At 39.0% G+C, this 16,158-nt stretch overlaps 2 protein-coding genes across 2 annotated transcripts; one reads left to right on the top strand and one right to left on the bottom strand.

Annotated features, from left to right (window-relative positions):
- The first annotated feature begins 423 nt into the window (after nucleotides 1-423).
- Nucleotides 424-1,359, top strand: LOC135675120 (uncharacterized). The gene has a single exon (XM_065185391.1). The coding sequence runs from the start codon at nucleotides 569-571 to the stop codon at nucleotides 1,073-1,075; it is 507 nt and encodes a 168-aa protein (XP_065041463.1). The 5' UTR covers nucleotides 424-568; the 3' UTR covers nucleotides 1,076-1,359.
- A 1,735-nt stretch (nucleotides 1,360-3,094) lies between these two features.
- LOC103985572 (probable protein phosphatase 2C 35) lies at nucleotides 3,095-13,801 on the bottom strand. Its single transcript, XM_009403313.3, has 5 exons — nucleotides 12,565-13,801; nucleotides 4,130-4,261; nucleotides 3,828-4,047; nucleotides 3,677-3,744; nucleotides 3,095-3,522 (listed from the first exon to the last, which is right to left on the bottom strand). The coding sequence occupies exons 1-4, from the start codon at nucleotides 13,525-13,527 to the stop codon at nucleotides 3,728-3,730; spliced, it is 1,332 nt and encodes a 443-aa protein (XP_009401588.2). The 5' UTR covers nucleotides 13,528-13,801; the 3' UTR covers nucleotides 3,095-3,522; nucleotides 3,677-3,727.
- Between the last annotated feature and the right edge of the window lie 2,357 nt (nucleotides 13,802-16,158).

The raw sequence follows: 16,158 nt of genomic DNA, 5'->3' as shown, positions 1-16,158 counted from the left end.
TAAGTACTTTTGACTACTAAATTAAAATAATGAAAATATTATAGATTCACTCAAAAACATTTTAATTGGTTTCATTGAGAAAACAAAATTATTTTGAAAAATAAAATGAGTATATGATTAAAAAACCTAAAAATGTAGGATTTTTCCCAAGGAATCGTCCATTAGACATTTTGCATCGTATCGGTTTTCTACTATAAAAATAAAGAAAATATAGTTCCTATTTGGACGGTCAGAATCGTGATGAGTTAAAGGCATCGAAGACGGCGACTAAACGGCGTCAGCTATACGTTAGAGCACCGTTACGTGAACGTGTGGGGGCCGACGATGACCCCTTCCTCCGGTCCACGCGTCCCCACCACTGTCACCCACCGACCCGTCTCCTTCCCCCCCCCCCTCGATAAATGTAGCCCCGACAGGCAGCCATTCCCCATCCCTCGGTTTCTTCTTCGTCGCCTCTTCTCCTCCGTCTGTAGGGACCGGAAAGAGCGGAGGAACGAGGAGGAGGGCCGAGATTTCAAAGTCCCCTCCTTTCTCTGTCTCCTTGTCTGCGTTTGAATTCGTCGCCGTTATGGGAACCGAGGTGTTGCGGCCCCATGACTGCCTCCTCTGCCCTTCCCTCGCTCTACGGAACTCCAAGCCCATCCGCCGGAGGAGGGACTCCTCCCTAAAAAGATCGGCAAAGCTCCGCCATCCCGCGCCAGGCGGAGGCCACCTGGTCGTGGGACAGGTCGCGATCCTCCGGCGAGGCGAGTCGCTGGAGGCCGAGAAGGCGACGAAGGGCGAGCCGGTAGCGGGGAGCGGCGGTTGGGGGCCGGCGGTGTTCGTCACGGGGCGGCTGGGGCCGGGGCCGGACCCGGGAATGATTCCCAGGGAGGTCCCGCTGCTGGTCCCAGCAGCGGAGGCGGCGGCGGGGCTTCCGGACGAAGTGTACGCGGGATCGGGGTTCGTCCTCTCGCCGTCGCCGCGGGCGCTGCCGCTGCCGACCTTCTCGAGGAAGAAAGAGGGATCCGTGGCGGCCGCTGTGGTGGATTGCTCCGCCACCAGGGATCTGAGGCGGTTGCTTCGGCTAGATTGAGATGTTCTTGACGGATCATGAATCAAAAAGAAGAAACGACGAAACATTCTCTCTCTTCACGGGATCACATATTTTAATTTTTGGTGGGATTTTTGATAGGACGGATTAAATTATCAAAAAAAGCTGGATCTAAAGTCTGTATGTGAGGGAATGAAGAGAGAAAGGCGAAAAAAAAAAAAAAAAGGGACAAATAGGTGGAAATATGCACGAATTGTAGAGTGTAAAAGAAGTTGTATGTATATTGATCTTAAGTCTCACTCTGGAATTGGTGGCTTCAAAGGTAATCATCGTCGCATTACATTTTTTTTTTATATTAATAATAATATTTTGTTCTCCTCCCCCTTTGCCTCCCCCTTCACCTCATCTCATTTGTCCTCCACTTCTTTTCCCTTTCGTCGTCTTCTCTTCCTCATTCTTCCTATCTACCTTCTCCTTCTCCTCTTTTTTCTCATCTCCCATTACCTCTTCCTCATCCTTCGCCTCTGCCTCCTCCTTAAGCCTTCTTCTTCTTCTACCCCTTTACCTCATCTCATTCGTTCTTCTTTTCCTTTACCTCTTTCCCTTTCATCGTCTCCTCCTCGCCCTCCCTATCTACCTCCTCCTCATCGTTTGCCTCTACCTCCTTCCTTTCATCGCCTTTTCTTCTAACTTATCTTATTCCTTTGTCTTCTTCTACTCCACTATCTCCTTCTCACCCTCCACCTCTCCTTCTATTGTCTCCTCCTCTGTTGCATCGCCGAAGAATTTGTGGGTGTTATTGCTATCACCAAATTGTTGAAGGAAGATATCACCGTTGCATCGCCAATACCTTAGCAACATTGTTGAAGTCTTGGCTGCATTAGTGAATCCCTCACTGCACTCAATAATTCAGTGAAGTTGGAGGTGTTCCTTGGGTATTTTAAGCAACTTGATGTATTGTTTCTGTATTCATTAGAATTTGAAGCATTAGTCTTATGAAGATTTTTTTTAAGGTAAAAATTGAAACATAATTATAAGATCTTTAGAAGATATATGAGATGTCAACAACAACTAGATCACTATATCATAATTAATGCTCATGCAAATTTTCATGGGTGGTATAAATCAATATTATCAATTGTAATGTAACATAGTATCTTTAATCTTTTTTGTATAATTTAATTTTGATCATTTTTTTTTATTGTTTGACTATAGGAGATTTTTTTTTATAGTATACTTATACAAGTTTTCAACAAATGCATCACAATATTATAAACTATTGTTAATATAAAATACAAGTTACACTCAATTACAATATGTTTTCAAAATTTTATCAATTTCAATATTTTACCATTTTAATATTCTCAAAAATAAAATATAATACTAATCATCTTTATAATCATGCCTAAGTATATGGATATTTAAATATATTTGGTGAAAATTGAGTAGGTTACACTTGTTTTGAACTAAGTTAAATTCGATCCCAATAGGTTTAAAAAATTCTTCAATATTGATATTTTATCACCCTAAAACCATAAAAAAATGATACTAATAGTATTATAATCATGTCCTAGTAATTCAATAAAAATTTGGTTAGGCTCATAAAAGTTTATTGAGTTATACTTGTTTTTTAACAATGCCAATCTTTTTATCAAAGATTCTTAAAAAAGAAAAATAATTATATTAATCATCTTACAATTATGTCTCAATAATTTTGTGAAAATTTGTAAGTTTTGTTGAAGTTGACTGAGTTAAACTCATTTTTTAACTAAGTTACACTCCATCACAATATGTTTCTAAAAAATTTCTCATTTTGATATTTTATCATCCTACAATCTTAAGGAAAAATAATAATAATCATCTTGAAATCATTTCCTAATTTTTTCACTTAAAAGTTGACTTTCCGTACCCCCTTGTCTGGTTTGTGCACAGGATAATAATCTTAAATGAGAAAAACTAAAAAAAGATGGTATTAAAGTGGAAAAGAATCCAATACATCCTCACCATAATTTGTGTCCTAATCCATTTGATGGCACCACATCCATGTAATAAAATTAGAAATTACTTTAAAATAAGCTCGAATTCAATATGGATAAAAAAAGTAGCATACAACCATTTCTACATCATCCACCCTCATTATTTAGCCTTTATGTTTTGGAGATTCACCTTAATTTAGAACGGTTGCAGTAAGCGATCTCCTGCTTCATCTCCTACATGACAGAATTATCTGGTCATATGGCAATGAAGATGAATGCCCTGTAGCACCAATGGTCTGTCCCAAGCCATTGAAAAAGTCACAGTAACATTTTGCTTGAAGGGGCTCTCGAACACTTGCATTGTGGAGGACACGACAAAGTTATTTTATCGAATGATCTATAATGATAATGAAAACATTGCCAAGATGACAACCAAAATCTCCTTGCGTTGGATGCTTTGAAAAAAGAAAACATGGGACCTTCTCTTGTGCCTTCTGCTGTTGCCGGAATATGCTGTCAGTCACAAGGATCGGATATAGTTAGCACAGTAAACAAGAAGGGGATTTCCCTAACAATTAAAACCCAAGCACTTAAACTGCTACTAATGGGAAGAAGGATGAAGGATAGAGATAATTATGTTTAAAGATCGAGTAGTAATCCCACATACCAGAAATGAAGAGGTTAGAATAAGAAAATATGAAAAACCGTTAAGCTCCAATCAGTGTGGATTAATCTCTGCCATAATTGAAAAGATCACAACAGTAAGTGTTGGAAAAAATAAAGAGCTGAGGAAGGACTTAAGAGAACAAAAGGCATACCTTTTAAATGAACAGAGTGAGTTGGAGATCTTGCAACATATGCAGGACTAAAGTTGGCTGAGGAGTCTGGAGGGCCTGACTGCAGCTCCTGGCAGCTGCCTTTTATTGGATGGTTAGTATCGGACTGTGATACTATGCGCCTCTGGGCTTTTACTTTCGCTGGACTGAGGGGAATACTGTTGCTGGTATGGATGGTTTCATTGGTTGCCTCGGCGTATGACTGATTCAATTTTTGCAAAGGGTTAAAAGTTATTATTCAAAGGAAATTCACCTAATATTAGGTAACAAAAGGTTGAACTTACAGCAACCATGTCTTTGATCTGCACAACAATAATTGTTATATCATCTGTCCGGTTTTCATGCTCTAACCACAATTTGTAAGATTCAGCAGCAATGGCTGAGCAGGCATCCCGAGGATCAACAAACCTGGATACCTGAAGAAAAGGAGAGCGGTCCATAATGAAAAAGCAAACTGATGTACACAGATTAATTAAAAAAGTCTAAAGATCACAAAAGGTATAGCAGTTAGCAATGATTGCAGACTGTTGCAGGCTAGAGTGGTGAATCAGCAACTCTGAAAAGTTGAAGTGCATAATTCTTTTACCAGTGAGAATGCTTGATACTTTGCAGTATTGGAAGGAACAAAATACTGTGCAAATTGCTGGTCGAACTAAGATAATGTCAAATAGATTCATGATTGAACATACAGAAATCATTTATGATTCTTTTAAAACCCAATCATTGATGCTGTTCTATTCCATCTGGTCTTCTAATTAGAAACAAAAACCCATGAGATTTTAAGCCCATTTGACTCTAAAGTACTGAAAAGATGACTTGATAGACAATATAGGCCATTCATCTTTGGACAAATAAATGAATGGACAAATGGATTTCAAATTTTATGATTTTTATAATGGATTCTTTAGAGGACATGGATCAATTTCAATTGTTTAGATCTTTCATTTAGAACCCCAAGAAATATGGCCTTTGACTTCTGAGTTTTGAGCAATATGAATTATCTGGATGTTCATGACAACTTTATATCACACCTCTCTTTACACACAACACAGAGATAATCGATGATTTATATAAAGGGATCCAAGGGCCAAGAATTGCATGCAAAAGATGTCTGAGAACTCATTGTGAAGAGTGCATGTTTAGAAATGCATTCTACAGTATAAATCAATAATCAGTACCTTAAGATGGTGCCAAAATCTCATGGCAAGGAAATGAAAAAATCAAAAGTCCAGACTAAGTCAAGAAAAAAAAGACTTTGCCAGATTGTTGGGAATTAATATCAAGTGCAGTGAAAATAACATGCAAAAGATGATGCCATCAGCAGATAATAGAACAAGAAAAGGAAGAGGTGGAAAATATTAGAGGATAAAAGTTGCACAGGCCTGGTTATTTTGGCCCCCAATGTGAAGAATGGCTAGCCTAAGCAAGTAGTGTGACTATATAAGTGATGCAAGCAAACAATAAGTTGCTTGAATACAGCTGAAATTGACCTGAACATACCTAACTTCACTGGCAAGACTTAAGTTTCAGCAACATAAGTAATGCATTCTGGATAATTCTATAAATTTTCTGAAACATTATTTGCTCCTTGACTAACTATTTCTCTCTCATTGGTCAAATCATATGAAACTTTGTTTATGAATGTAATCCAATAATGGCAATGGTAGAGTCACCATGGAATAAATTATCTTCAGTTTCATCTTCAACCATCACTCTTGAATCTTGTATTTGGTGCTAGAATAATATAGGACCTCAGTTTTTAATAAGACTCTTAACCTCACACTGAGTTAGAATTTTCATATAGAAAATGTTCTTTTCCTTTTCCACTTTTGCATTACACAACCTTGTTAGAAGCTAAACCCTCTGCTGTCATCTCCTTCCTAACATCATGTTTTGCCTGATGTAGGTCATGTTGGAATTTGAGTTTATGTGCTTGCAAATCCAATTAGAATCCTGTGACTCAACTATCCAATGCTCTGTCCAACTTCGATTATAAAATATAAAACCAACAAAGTGATGTTTAAGGGTAACTATCCAATTATGGTAATCCTCCATGTGGCTTCATAGTTTAGGTACTTCAGAGTGCTACTTTAACAAAACTGGATCTCTACAAGGAAGTTCACCAACTTGATGTAAGGAACTAGATTATCGGGTTGGTGAGAATTGGACCAATAACTTGCTTAATTATTGGCCATGATAAACTATTGCAACATAGAGCCAATCAGTGAGGATGTTAGTGTGCAAGAGATGCCGAAGATGATCAAGAACTGAAGCATCTAACTTATAAATCTAGTCTTACACTTTAGGAACGAATCAACTCATAAGTTTCTTATTTAGTTCCTTAGATTCCAATCTACAACATTTCAGCAAAATGTACACATACAGGAGAGAGAGAGAGAAAATATGGACCCTCACAAACACTGATCTAACCAGTCCTCAAATCCTTACTAATAAACTCATTACCCTCAACAGGCAACTTCACCATAAATGGTCTACCAGCGGCAAGATCCAATTGACTAGGGATGGTGACAAAAACACTAAATTCTTTCAACATCTCTGCACTTCCAGAAGATGTAAACACTGGATTAATCTGATTAAAAGCCCAATTCAACCAGACAGCCTTGATGCTGATTCTATTCTCCATCACTTTGGTCACTGGCACGTTGAACTTTGGAATATTCCTGCTTCTGCCCCCTCTCTGGACTGGTCTTTGTGCTCATCCCTCCCCAGACTTCAAGACCAGTCTCATCAGACCCTTATTCAGCCTTTCTCACTAAATGAAATTAGGAATTCTCTTCCCTAAATGGGTACCAGGAAGAGCCCAAGCTCTGACAGCCTTAGTGTTGAATTTTTTAAGGGGTTCTAGAATATACTTAATAGACACCTCCTGGACTCTTTTAATGAGTTCCACTCCTCTACTACACTACCGGTCAGCTGGGGACAGACCTACTTGGTTTTCATACCAAAGACTCCTAATGTGATCTCCGTTAAAGATTACAGACCCAGTGTCCTTTGCAATGTGGTTTACAAAATTCTGACCAATGTTCTCTCAGATCATATGAAAAGAACACATGAGCAACCTCATCAGCCATGAACAATCAGCTTTCGTTAAACGGAAAAATATCCATGATGATATTTTCATAGCCAATGAATTCACTCACACCATGCACCAATCAAAGAGCAAAACCTCTCATCCTCCTTATGTTAGACATCAAGAAAGTTTCCGACTCTATCTCATGGGAAGTCATTATTTCACATTTCAACTTATGAACTTCCCTACAAGATTCATCTGATCGGTCTCAGCCTCCCCTACTTTTGCTTGCCTTATTAATGAGGAATAGTTGTGCAGATCCCAGAGTTCTCATGGTCTCAAATAGGGGGACTCGTATCAGAGCCGACCTAGTATTTGAGTATGGTAAGAGGGCTAGAGTAGAAAAGGACTACCCGTGGATGGAGTCAGAGGACTAATCACGGTGTGAAACCACCACTGAACTATGCTTCCCATGCACTATGTTAGGATTTGATCTGGGCAATGCTGGACCTTGACGAGAACATCAAGCCCTTGAGTAGGAAAATTTATAATATCTCGATTAGTCACATCGGAAATGGGCAAGATTAGGATTGACTTATAAAAATCTGATGAGCATATTATTAATAAGTTTAATTTAAGCATTTTGGTATGGTTTAGACTAAACGAAGTTGATAGATCAATTAGCTCATCGGGCTTAAATTGTGATATTTTTATAAAAAGATTTTAAGATTTAGAATTTTATTTTTGGATTAGAACATGTTGAAACTATTCATGTCATATGTATTGAATACATGATATTTGATTTTTACATTTGAATTAAGAATGTCATTTCCTTGTATTGCAGTTTATCTTTTAATCTTATCTTCTAATCCGTTGTTATGTTTTAACAACTTATTGCTAATGAATATATATGTTTGATAATAATTCCATGATGTTATAATTTGAAATTGGAGAAATTGATTATGATATGGGTTGAAATAGCCCATAAGCTAGGCCCAGCCAGTAGGCCAAACCCAACCCGCAAGTCAGGCCCTAGCCCGTAGGCTAGCTCAGCCCAACATAACATGGGCAGTCACGTGCGATACATATGACCAACCCATGGGCCATTGGCTAACCTAGCCTGGTATGGTGTATATACAGTCATGTGCAGTGCACATGACTTGTACATTAGCTAGCCCAACCTAGCCTAGTATTATGCAATTATTCGATTAGGGCCCAAACATTAATTAAACTAAATCAGACTTGATTAGTTTAGATCGATTCAGGGTGATTCTAAATTGATTTGACTTATTCAAGTTTGTTTAACCTAAACTAAACCTAATCTAATCCAAATTATACTAGTCTAGGGTAGTTCCAGACCAGTTAAATGAGGATTAGGGATCGGTTCAACTAAGTTATAGTTAAATCGAGTTCAATTGGATCGATTGAACTAGGAATCAAGTTAATTAAGGGCTAATTGATATTATTTGACATTAATGATGTTTGAAAGAAATGTTTTAATATGTTATTTCATCCCGATATAGACATAACCAATATGAGATTATACTATTTTCCTGCCGAGGGCAGGTAGGACGATTCCCTTAAGGGATTAACAGGCTGTCAAGCATAGCGGTTGGACAATTCCTGTATCCACTGTTGGGAGAAACGTGTTCTTACTTACGTGAGTGAGGGATACCACTCCATCCGTTGTTTAGAGTGCAATATGGGTTCTCTCCATTTACTATTAGGAGGAATCCATCCCGTGGAGTATGCCTTTCAATCCGCTATTGGGAGAGTGCACCATCGAGTGTGATGTATACCTTTGTTATCTAATTATTATATATGTGTTGTATATGACTGATGTATGATTTTGTTTATTACATAAGAATTATTATTATTTTTCTAATGTACAAGTATTATAATAAATCGATATATTATGATTTTATATTAAATTATTAATATTTGTATATGTTCACGAATATTAAAGATTATTTTTATGATTTTTCAGAGGTTCCTATCAGCATGTGTGTTGTTGATATGTTTTCATCTTATATTTCTTTTCAGAGTAATCTATTACTTTGTAATATATCTGAGGCTTGGGTGGAAGAGACTTTTTCGACACTTGAGGCTCTACCAAGAAGATATGGCTATTTTAATAGTTAATAAAATATTTACTATTATAAAGATAAGGATTTGAATTCAATAATGAAAAAAAAAATGCATTCTATAAATTATAAAACAATGATTTATTATTTTTTATAAATCTGGAATGTGAAACCCACTCTCCTCCTACCTCTTTATCATGGTCCAACAAATTATCTCCTCCCTCGTATCGTAGACTGTCATGAACAATTAGGTTATTCCTTTCAACATTAAGGGAACCAAGATCTCCCACCAAATGCTTGCGATTGACCTCCTGCTTTCCTTCAAGGCTAATCATAAATCTTGCAATTGTATCCTCAAAATCCTTGAAATTTGCTCTAATCTATCCTTCCTCAAAGTTAACTGAGCCAAATCTAACATTTATTTCCCTATACAATATAAGGCTGAAATCAAACATCACATAAGTAACTCCTTGGGTATTAAGGAAGGTACATGGCCCTTCAAATACTTGGGATCCTATTTGTCTAAAGACAAACTTTAGGATAGGTTCCAAAATTCTCTTATTGACAAGGTGGTGTAAAGATTTACTATTGCAAGCTAGAAAGCTAGTCCTCATCAACTCTATCGTCAACTCTCTTCCCATCCATATCCTTCTAGTTCTTGAATTTCTGATAAACTATTAGCCAAGTTCTCTAAATTAACACATGATTTCTTTTGGAATAATTCCCAAAGCAAGCACAAGATGCACATCTCATTAGTTGGGAAAACATGACACTTCCTAAGGAGCAGGGAGGTCTGGGCATCCGTGACCTCATTTATGTTAAGAAAGCCATTGGCGATAAGAGGATTGTCCGTATCTTGAACCAAGAAAACACTCTTTGGGTCAAGATCTTCCAATCCAAATATGATCCTATTCACCCTTGGAACCCTCAGAACATTAGGAAATCCTCTCCTTCCTTTAAATCCATCCTCAAACTCACCACCAGCATCCATGATGGGTTTCGAAAACTTATTAGTATCCGTGACCTCATTTATGTTAAGAAAGCCATTGGCGCTAAGAGGATTGTCTGTATCTTGAACCAAGAAAACACTCTTTGGGCCAAGATCTTCCAATCCAAATATGATCCTATTCACCCTTAGAACCCTCGAACATTAGGAAATCCTCTCCTTCCTTTAAATCCATCCTCAAACTCACCACCAGCATCCATGATGGGTTTCGAAAACTTATTAGTAATGTCTCCACCAAAATTTGGGAAGACCCCTGGCTGGATAATATACCTTTCAACAAATGGCCTACCTTTATCAAGGTGAATGAAATGAGGTCGTATGTTTTTGTCTCGGATCTTGTTTCTAACTGTCACTAGAACTCTACCACACTTGAGGTCTTATTTCATTCCCTACTTGTGAGTCGTACCCAGGCCATTCACCTCCCTCTTTACCCTAACAATGACTCTTGGGCATGGACTCTCAACCCAACAGACACCATCACATAGTGCTTACAAGCACTTTATCAAATACTACACCTTGAATGAACCTTGGCAGGGTTGGAAGGCGATCTGGCATCTTTCCATTGCTCCCAAAATAAGTTGTCCTTTAGAAACTTTCTCGAAACTGCCTCCCTACTTCTGGCTTCATCTCCAACATACTTCACAACCAACAAGAACACTGCTTCATCTGTTATTTACATGTTGATTCTGTTCGGCATCTTTTCTTTGAATGTGCATTTGCACAAAGCTACTGGGAATTATTGCGGCAGTTTTAAAATATCTGATTTCAGTTTCTTCCCACCTGGTTTTTAGGTAACTGGATTGAGGAAGATCCCTTCTTGATAAGACTTCTCGACTAAGAATTGTATCCATTATTGCCACCTCCCTTTGATTTTTGTGGAACAATCACAACGATGCCATACATGGCAACCACCTTACCGGTCCATCCTCCCTTTTGAGGAGGGTGATGGTAACTGCCTATGATGCTCGTGAGTCCATCTATAACCCTAAAGGCTCTGATGAGGGGCCTAGTGAAAACCTGGATGATGAACAGGTTAATTTTGATTTTGTGCTTGAGACTGACGATTCTTTTCTCTCGGCTGACCTCCCTGCATGGCTGATTATTGTATAAAGACCCCCCACAATGAACCAATCTGGGTTGGAGGTGGATGTCGCAGCGCATTCAATCTGTTGATGGCCGAGACTATGGCCCTAGCGGAGGGTCTAAAAGCTGCAAACTCCCTACTACACTCCTCTATTTGGATCAAATTTGATTCAAAAGAACGAAACAATTTTGTCATGGTAATTTATCCTATTCTCTGGTTTTTTGCAGAATTTATTTTCTGATGTTTTCCTTTTTATTTCCAAGCTCAAAGTTGTTAAGATTTCTCATCTGCCTAGAACATCTAACAATATAAGCCACTTGTCAACTTTTGGTAGATCACAATCTTTGCCCTTTTTGTTCCCGGGTGATGATGCTTGGACTCAACCTCATTTACTTACTGATTAAAGCAATATAGTGACTTTTCCTTTTAAAAAAAAAAACAATGGAAAAGGTACTGAAGTTTAAAGGGGCTATGGATCAAATTCTATAATCTCAAAGAAATCAGATTATGTACTATAATTCACTGATGATCTAAAAGAAATCCATTAAATATAGGAATCTGCAACTCAAGTTGGGTTTTCTTCCCCAATGAATATATTGCCAAAGAACATGTGATATGAAGCGAAGTCAGCTACTGAATTACAAAATATTTTCATTCAGTATCTAAAATACCTGTGCTGGGTATAGCATACAAAATCAAGTCTAGCAAAATCCTCTCTGAATCCTACCAAAAGTAATTTTTAGTCACATACAAAAAGCACCACATGATGTTAACCTTTCTAATAATCTATTGCAGACCTTTTTCTAGTCACCACCACTACCTTTATAGGGAAAGGAAAAAGTCATCAGGTACATGGCATAAAAAAAAAAAAACCAATCCCTAAAATGCATCTCGTAGGCTAGTTGCACAGGATCAGATATGATGGCTATCACTCTCTACACTTCCAAGAAGAAAGAAGCCTAACATCTTCTGTAAGAGCTAACCACTTGTGGCATGCCTCAGTAAAGAAACATCTAATGGTTAGCCCTCCCCTGCTGTCTCACCTCTAAGTGTTCTATCAGTCCTTGATCTCCTTTCCTTCTAAGAAATCCTTGTTGACCTATTAATTTTTCCGACCCACTACCTCAAGTGGTTCCACATCCCTGGTGTTCTATAGCATCATAACAGATAACAAGATGTATTAGTGAGGTTCTTTCTTTTTCTTTTTTTTTTACCAGTGAGGGTAGTTCACTTGAAACAAAGACTGTCAAATTAAAATAAACTCTTAGAGGGTCTACTTGAAAAGGAAAAAAAACTAATTCTGTGTATTTTAAAGCATTGTCAAATGTCAACTACAGAAGAATTGTAGCCTTTCTAATTACTATTTCAAATATTTAAATTATTGCATTCATTTTAGTAGGGAACTGAGCTTACAAACATGCATCAACTAGTATCCATAGCATGAACGAAACAATGTAATCGGCAATACAAGCAGGAAGCAAAAGTGATGTGAAGCAGTCATCTCGCAGACTTACCATGTCAACCACCGCTTGACTTGATAGGAATTCAAAGATTCCATCACTTGCCACGACAAAGAAGAGATGGTTTGGTGTGATCTTCACAGTCTTAACCTCCGGAATGGCAATCACCCCTATACTCTCGGCTGTCGAGTCTCCCACACTCCTCGTGAACGCCGTGCCAGGATACATGCCATTCTGCACCCACAGCCTTGGTGGATCCCCATCGCCGTCCTCCTCATCGCCCCAGCTCTGTATGTCAGGATCCATCATCCCCTCCACCTGATCAACGCACAACACCCTCGCCCCGGAGAGCCTCACCCTCTCATACTCATCCTTCCGGTACGGCGTCTGGTCACTCGATAAGTCCTCGGCCACGACGCGGTTCCCATTCCAAACCCCAGCCACCGCCCGTGAATCCCCCACATTCGCCACATAAAGTGCTCCACCACTGACAAGAACAGTGATAGCGGTCGTGCCGCTCATCGAATCGTCGATCTCGCTGTCGTGCAGCGAGGAATTAGTTGCCAGAAAAGCGGACTGATAGGCCTTAATGGGGTCCTCCGACAGGCGAGCATCGCTGGCCAAGATGTCTGCGAGCTTGTCGCGGACGAAGTCGGAGCACTGAGCGCCGAACGGGCCATGGCCATCGAAGACACCGAAGAAGTGGAGGTCGGGGTTGGCCTGGAAGTTGGTCCTGACACAGAAGCTGTCCTGGTTGGCGCGGTCGGGAGAGTCGGGGTAGTAGCCGCGCTGCGTGAGGGAGGCGTAACGGAGGCAGAGACCAGCGGAAGGGACGGTGGCGGAGCCGAGCGAGCCGCCCGCGCTGGAGAGCCCCCGGCGCTGCGGGGAGTCAGTCTCGTGGATCCTGAAGGAGTCAGCGCCCTCGCCGGCGTCGTCGGTGGCCAAGGAGGAGGGCTGGTAGTGGCAGCAGCAGAGCCTCGCGCAGCGGCCATAGCACTTGCTCTGCACGCAGCCCATGTCGGCGCTCGACCCCTCGACACGACTCGAGTGGGGATCAAAGGCAAAGAAGTGGCATCAAGGATTTGAAAGACCGGGGGGAAGAGGGTTTCCTCGGAGGAGACGGGTTTCTTCCTAATGGGAAGTGATCTCACTAGTAAAGTTGAGATGATTGGAGTGATGGGTTTGGAAGAAGCAAGCGAGGAGGAGGAAGAAGAATTAAGTGTTCCTTGTAGCCATGACTTGCATGAAATGACAGAGAAGCGAGAGGGCCCAAAAGGCCAAGTGGGGAAGGGAAGAGGGTGTGCTTCTGTTCAAAAATCGAAGTCTCTGTGCAATGCATCCCCTTTTTAACTCCCCTCCATATTATTATTACCGTAATGAATAGTCAAAATTGGATCAACTGAATAGTCAAAATTGATATACATTTTACCGCAATGATGGATTTGACGTGTCCATCGGAATTTTTTTTATATTCAAGTGGGGTTGGGTATGATTAGGTAAAATGTGTGTTGTCACAAACTTTTTGCTCACATGAATCTGACTCTCTCGGATTTTTCTGATGCGGATGCAAATGTTAATTGATTTCTACCCGTTAACCTAAGAAGAATGTTCTTTATTGGATTTCCCATGTACAACATTTTTTTTCTTTGCCTATGTAAAAAAGCCTCATCAATAATGTTTCATCTACAACGATACAACAGAGAGAGAGAGAGAGAGAGAGAGAGAGCAACTTGAGAAGCCTTCAATTGGTCGTGCAGCTATCATTTTGACCATTTTTTGTCTAGTAATTGATTTGTCTAAATTTGAAGGACCTAATTAGCGGTGGAACAGTCAAAGGAAGGATACTCTTCAAAATGTTGTTGCTAGCGAGTGGGTATTAATAGAGAAGGGACGTGTGTATGGCAATCATTGAAGCTAATCAGCCATTGAAAGTGACAAGAACGTCCCGTGATCTTCACAATTTTAGATTAAAATTGAAAGAACAAAAATATTTCGATAAGCAGTGTTTAATCAAATAATAGGATATTAAACTTAATAGGAAAGATTAAAAATAACCCAAAGGCATGAATCACTTCTGCTACATGCAATAAATAGTAAAGTAACAAATCTTAAACAAAATATATAAATAAATAAATAAATCAAAGAAAGATATATTAAAAGTTTATATTTTCCTTAAATATTTCAATAGTCACTCACAAAAAATATAATATTTTAAATAAATAAAGATATTTTGTGCATTTACTGTGCGAGAGATATCTTTTCAAAGATTTAATTTTATTTAGTGAAATATGCATCTAATTGAATGAGCCAAGAAGTATGTCCCTTTAATCTAGATTTCAACAAACTCACATATCATGGGTCGTCGCCGTAGATTTGTGTTTTAATGACCGGACATGAATATCTTGTTTGTTCACAAGTGATTCTAAAAATTATATATGAATTTTCTCATATGAGTCACATCTAAAAATATTGCTTTCTGTCTCTTTCAAAATTATACTCTTTTCATACCTCTATATTAGAACATTAATCACAGATGTACTCTTTTCAAAATATTATTTGGTGATATATGCATGATATGAATTCTAAGAAAATGAATAATGGCCACAGATGTACACACTAGAGTTTAATGACTGAAACAATAAACTAAAATTTTCGTCGCACGTTTGTGATATTGATAGCAGCCAAATTGCATCCAGATTATACATATTACAAATGGTTGAATGTGTTGAAGAAACATATGGATTAATAATAATGTTGTGTATAACTCGAATGTCAATTCCTATACATGGACATCAATTTAACTTTCAACATTTGCATAGAGACATGGAGACAATGGTTAAAGGGTCATTGGCCTAATACATTTGCATGACCGTGCAAATTCTCAATACATAGAAATACATAGTAAGTAAAGCACTAAAGAGAAGCAACATAAAGGATCAACATGTACTATTCACAAGAGGAGCCAATCCAATGTTGTACAAAGATAAAGAACTGTATTGATCAAGACTTAACGAGAAATCAAATAAACAAATAAACTATCGCAGGCGCAGCCGTCCAAATCTACAACCCGTCACTTTGGAGTGTGGAGTGTGATATGAATGGGAGCTGTGAGGACCACTGGGATGGGATGGGTGGTTGAGATGAAAGAGTGTCACTAACTCATCGTACCATCGATGGTTAGTTCCCGATGGAAATGCTAGGCGGCGGGAGGCCATGGCGGGTTATCATCACAGCATGTATCAGCATCTTGAAAGATCAGCAGTGACGACTTGCTTCGATGACATGCTGCTGCGCTTTGCCGTCTCAATCAGTATAGTATGTATGCTTTAGCTTGCTGTCCTACATGGCTTGCTCTTGTTGTCATCTACGTATTCGGAACCGTTCCAAGAATCCCCTTGCCTAATGCTCTCTTGCTTCAAAACCAGTTAGAATGTCTCCTATTGATTAAGAGAAGCTACGGAAGGACATCTAAATGGTCTCCAATGCTTCGGATGTCCTTACACATTTTCTTTGAACACGCCTTTGCTAACAATAATTTGCATATTGCACAATTGGATTAATGATTCAATTTCCTGTAAATATGCTAACAATAATTTGCATATTGCACAAATGCTTCCGTACTTAGTAACCATGGACGCAATTTCCTGT

The sequence above is a fragment of the Musa acuminata genome, chromosome BXJ1-5 (assembly GCF_036884655.1).
Source record: "Musa acuminata AAA Group cultivar baxijiao chromosome BXJ1-5, Cavendish_Baxijiao_AAA, whole genome shotgun sequence".
Taxonomy (NCBI): Eukaryota; Viridiplantae; Streptophyta; class Magnoliopsida; order Zingiberales; family Musaceae; genus Musa; species Musa acuminata.
The sequence above is the reverse complement of the archived record's forward strand: the minus strand, read 5'-3'. Positions and strand labels throughout refer to the sequence as shown.